Source organism: Fulmarus glacialis, unplaced genomic scaffold (assembly GCF_000690835.1).
Source record: "Fulmarus glacialis isolate BGI_N327 unplaced genomic scaffold, ASM69083v1 scaffold51075, whole genome shotgun sequence".
Lineage (NCBI taxonomy): Eukaryota > Metazoa > Chordata > Aves > Procellariiformes > Procellariidae > Fulmarus > Fulmarus glacialis.
In genome coordinates, this window is record NW_009212064.1 from 1 (window position 1) to 4,859 (window position 4,859).

The 4,859-nt window shown below is 39.2% G+C and overlaps 1 protein-coding gene across 1 annotated transcript; it reads right to left on the reverse strand.

Moving 5' to 3' along the window:
• Positions 1-54: 54 nt before the first annotated feature.
• Positions 55-4,237, reverse strand: AP1M1 (adaptor-related protein complex 1, mu 1 subunit; the record flags this gene model as incomplete). The annotated part of the gene is made up of 8 exons (XM_009577732.1): positions 4,072-4,237; positions 3,619-3,686; positions 2,914-3,044; positions 2,621-2,768; positions 1,895-2,021; positions 1,379-1,521; positions 498-569; positions 55-213 (listed from the first exon to the last, which is right to left on the reverse strand). Coding segments are annotated over exons 1-8 (969 nt in total), but the record flags the coding sequence as incomplete, so codon positions are not given.
• Positions 4,238-4,859: the final 622 nt, after the last annotated feature.

Consider the following 4,859-nt stretch of genomic DNA (forward strand, 5'->3'; position numbering starts at 1 on the left):
ATTAATTAAATAATTATTACACTATTAGGTGATAAGACTAAAAATAACACTTACTGGAAAAGATTTAATGGACCAAACAATTTCACTGTTCTCTGGAACCCATTTGACACTTCCAACAGTGGTTTTAAACTTTGGCGAGTCCGCATCATTTGGAACTGGAATGTGAATCTCCACATTGTTGGCAGTTGATCTACGCTTAAATTGACTTTTTGCCTGATGAAGGGAAAAAAATCAGAAAAGCAGGCCTCTAAATGTTTCCATTATGCAAGTGAGTTCAGAGAGCTGCAAGACACACAATTCCCCTCCACCCCAATCTACATACTGAGAAACAGAACTGTAACAGAGAGATTGCAATTTACAAATGAAGTTTTCAAAAAGATGCAAGTCCCACAGAAATACTAAATACTTGTACAAAAATGCGAATACTGCTGGTCAAGCTTTGAAAACAAATGAAAGAGAAGACTAAAATTAGCCATAATTATTTTAGAACTTCTGACCTTGATCATGTACTCGATGCGGCTGTGGGAATGTTTTTCAATCACAGACTCAATCCAGATCAGTGGTTTTACCTAAGGGGGAAAAATACTTAACAGCTGCAGGTTTTACTTTGACACGGTCATGAAAATGTTGCTTCCCCTAAAGCTACACTCAACACGTGAACCCCACAGAAAACAGAAAGTCTGTGGTGTTCGAAATGACAAACAAGTTGTATTTACACAAATGAGCAAGCACTGATATACCAACAACCAAGTGTTACAAGAATTATAGGCTTAAAGCGGTATGTCTCAGATTAATCCCTAATAACAAAAAGTTGCATTCCAAAATATTTGATAATTTAACACATTAGGGACTGAACTATGACAAGCCCTAAAAATAACTCTAATTCAAACTACTGCCCTTAAAATAAAAAATTAATACTAAACTTTTCATTTGTTGTCTCCTGTGGCATATTATAGACCTTCTCTGTACTGAATTTTTCCTTTTCTGAAAGGAAAACTACCCTTATCACTGTGGCTAGCATACTCTAATAAAATTAAATGACTGTTGTTGTCAAGCACAATGAATTGCTACGCTGACATTTCATCACGTAGTTAACTTAAAAAAAAAGTCACTGCAGCAATGGTATTTCAGAAACAGTTTCAATAGCAGTTGAAAATATAGAGCCTTATTGCCAAGTTACTTGTAAACTCATTCTTACTTCCTCCAAAAAGACCGAGCACAAAGTTTTGCTATTAATGGCTGACTTTAAAACTACTATGCTGCCCCACACTTTAAGAAAAAAATAAAATAAAGAGAAAGCCATTAGCAATTTGCCTACAATCTAAAACATTCTCAAATAATAAAATCCTATAGTCTAGATCCATACATCTAGACTTACGTGGGTATTAAGACGATACGACATGAGTTCAAACTCTCCATCAGGTGGAATGAAAGAAATCGTCCTGTCGTTTTCAAAGCGAGAGAGACGAACACACTGGTGAAACTTTACATCTTCCAGTTCTACCGATTTACTTTTGCCACCTAGCAGAAAATACACATTTCAAGGCGCTACACAAATTACATCCGACATCTCATCGCAGCCAGTTATGCAGCAAAGTAGTTGTCTGCTGGCATTTTAGCCAATACTTTCTTTAGCTTGCTCTAGGTTTTTAGGACTACAGAAGTCCCAGTGAGAAAAGAGATGAGGAAGCCCAGATGGTTACCATGTATTACCACGGTGTTCCATCTTTGCTTGGTATTGTCACACAAGACCTAATGTGGTTTTCTACACTGACAAAGGGAGTATTTCTATCATCTTAGAACAAATCCTTTCAGCTGAACCTCAAGCATCCCAAAACCTAAGACTTCAGATAGCATCCTTCATGATTACCGAGATTATCACCCAAATACTCACGGCCTGTATTATCAAAGAGAACTTTGTCATTTAAACCAAGGCGCAGCTCTGGCATTCCCGAGAGAAAGACTCGCATTTTAATGGATCCAACTATCTCACTCCGTAATACGTTTCCATTGGCACTGACCTAAACAAAAAAGAAAAGAAAGGTAAGATTGCTCTGATGTGATATGTCATGACATCAAACAATACTCCCACCCCATGCCCACGTCCCAACTTTTCTTGGATGTCTCTCTCCTGATAAATTAATCTAGTAAAGTAGAATTAGGTCAGAGAGGTGATGGGCACAGACAAAGGAGGAAAGGGATCATAGAATCGTTTAGGCTGGAAGAGACCTTCAAGATCATCAAGTCCAACCATTAACCTAACACTGCCAAGGCCACCACTAAACCATGTCCCTAAGCACCATGTCTACACATCTTTTAAATAGTATCTCCAGGGATGGTGACTCAACCACTTCGCTGGGCAGCCTGTCCCAGCGCTTGACAACCCCTTCAGTGAAGAACATACCAGAAATTACCAATACCTCCAAGTCAAGCACTATTTGTCAAACGGATGTCCTTAAGGGTACTCGGTCTTAGTAACTGACATTGTTTTGAGCATCACAGTACACTAGCCACAGTCAGTCTGACTTTTTATCGTACCCTTGCAGGCTTTCAGACAATAAGCCCTTTTCAACACTTCCTATTACAATTCTCATTAAAAGTTAAAGTAAAAGGTACCCACCAAAAGGTTAACAGACTCTATAACGTCCAGGAACACTTCATTTTTCCTGTATTTTATCCCTTCTGATCTCCATGAAACAGCATTCGTAACAGTGGCAGGTGGACGTGGAGCTCCAGTTTCAAGTTTGTGACCTTCCTGAGTGATGTACCTTTATAGCCACATAATTGGCATGAAAAAATGAAAATTAATTTTTTTGATAACTAGACCAGGCCAAAACATTTATTTGCATATGGAAGAATGCTCAAAACTTTCCAAGGAGTTTCTTACTGTAAGTGATACAGAATGATACTTACTCTTGTAAAATTTTACTATCAGTGGTTTGTGGATAACCAAAATCCATAAGCTCATCTAACAACTCATAAATAATAACAAAATTATCCCTAATGCTCTCTTCTTCCAACTCCTTGAAATATTCAGAAAAAACCTGAAACAAAATGACAGGAGGGAGGGGAAGAAGGAGGACATTATCTGAGGAAGTACACCACATTCAGAACGTATTCTTGCATCCAAAATAGTAATTTTTAAAAAGCCCCAAACCAAACCCCATAATTCACAAACAGCATTCTGTTCAGAAGATTAGCCTCGAGAAACTCATCTCTATTAAAAAAGAGAGCTACAGAATCCTAGAAACAACTCTGAGCACTATGAAAAATATTTATTCCGGGGAAAATATTTTTCATGCCAGGTACAGATGAACCAAACGTAGAATCTATAGGATATTCCACTACTCATGCATCAAGTTCACAATTCTCCTCTCTGTTCTCAGGTCTTGTGCAGCTACTTACAGCATTGTGTCACATCCTTTGCCTACTCAGCTACAAAATATCAATTCCATTATTAGTGATTGGGAAGACAGTTGTACAAAATAATCAAATATAAAGTAAAAATGCTGTTACCATAAAGTTCTTTAAAAATGTGAAAGTTCTATACTTTCTTCTGTTTAGATCAGATTTAGATTGAACTGAAAAGAAGACGGAGGTTACTTTTGAAATACTCACCTGAACTACTTTATATAAAAATGAGAACACCAGTGATACACAAGCATTTTTCTTAGAAGTTGCAACAACTGATAAAGGATGTTCAGGAACATGCATTCAAAGTCATCATCCAAAAAACATGTTTACTAAGCGCATTTCAAAAGTCTCTAGGCAATTAGAGTTGGCCAAAAAACCTAAGAGTTAATTAATTAACAGTACCTCTGGTCTAATGAGATATGAAGATAAACATTCAGGAAATAATTTATTAGAATAAAATTAATATAAACACTTTTCTGCACCCTACGCTGCTGGTGCACGTTACACTACGTAAAGCATAAAACGACTTTATTTAATAGAGCCTCCTTATGTCACTTCACCCATACTCTAGCTTTGCATTTAGACACAAACAACGAAAATAATATAGCAGCACTTGGCGTATCAGCATATGTAAGCTATTCGCAGTATAAAGGATACGATATAGGTTGTTATGTTTAATCCACATAAAACGAACTCCTCCATGTGCTAGAATAGGAGAAAGCGTCCCCTCTTCTTCCTTTTCCATAAGGATTGGCATAAAATGCTCCACCTCTGACATGTCCACATCTCCACGGTAATTCCGACAGATGAGAACCTATAAAGAGAGGAAGAAAATCCTTGTATTTTTTCTCTTTCACGAGATGATGTTACCCTGCAAGACCAACGTACAAGATATTTGGAAGGTCTCTTTAATTAACTTTAAAAAAGTCACCAAGCTTCACTCTAGCCTCCATGCATACTATAAATGCAAATCACAACGCCAAAATACTCTGCTGACTGGAACGCAAATCCTAATCTTTCATTGCAAAGTCATGTATTAATACTTTCCAGAGTTATTCTTCACCTATTGCTGCACACGCCCTAATAATGCTTTTAAGATGGGAAAACATGCAACTCCTCTGAGACAAACTACCTCCAATTACGGCAGAGATTAATTACCCCAGGTGGGATGCCCGTCTGCTACCAGCAACCTCCTCCCTCAACATCTGTGACTGCGAAGAGGAGACACAGGCCACGACTCCCCTGTCACAGCTCAGACCTGCTCAGACCCCGTAAAACTGGGGCTGGCAGCAAGGAGGGGCCGGGAAGGGGAAAGCGGCTGCCGCAGACCCCAGCGAAGCCGGGGAACCCCCACTGTGCCGGGGCCCCTCACCGACCGGAGCGTGCCCGACCCCCTCAGCAGCCCGGGGCGAGGGAGGCCCCTCGGTTCCGCCCCGCAGAGCCCC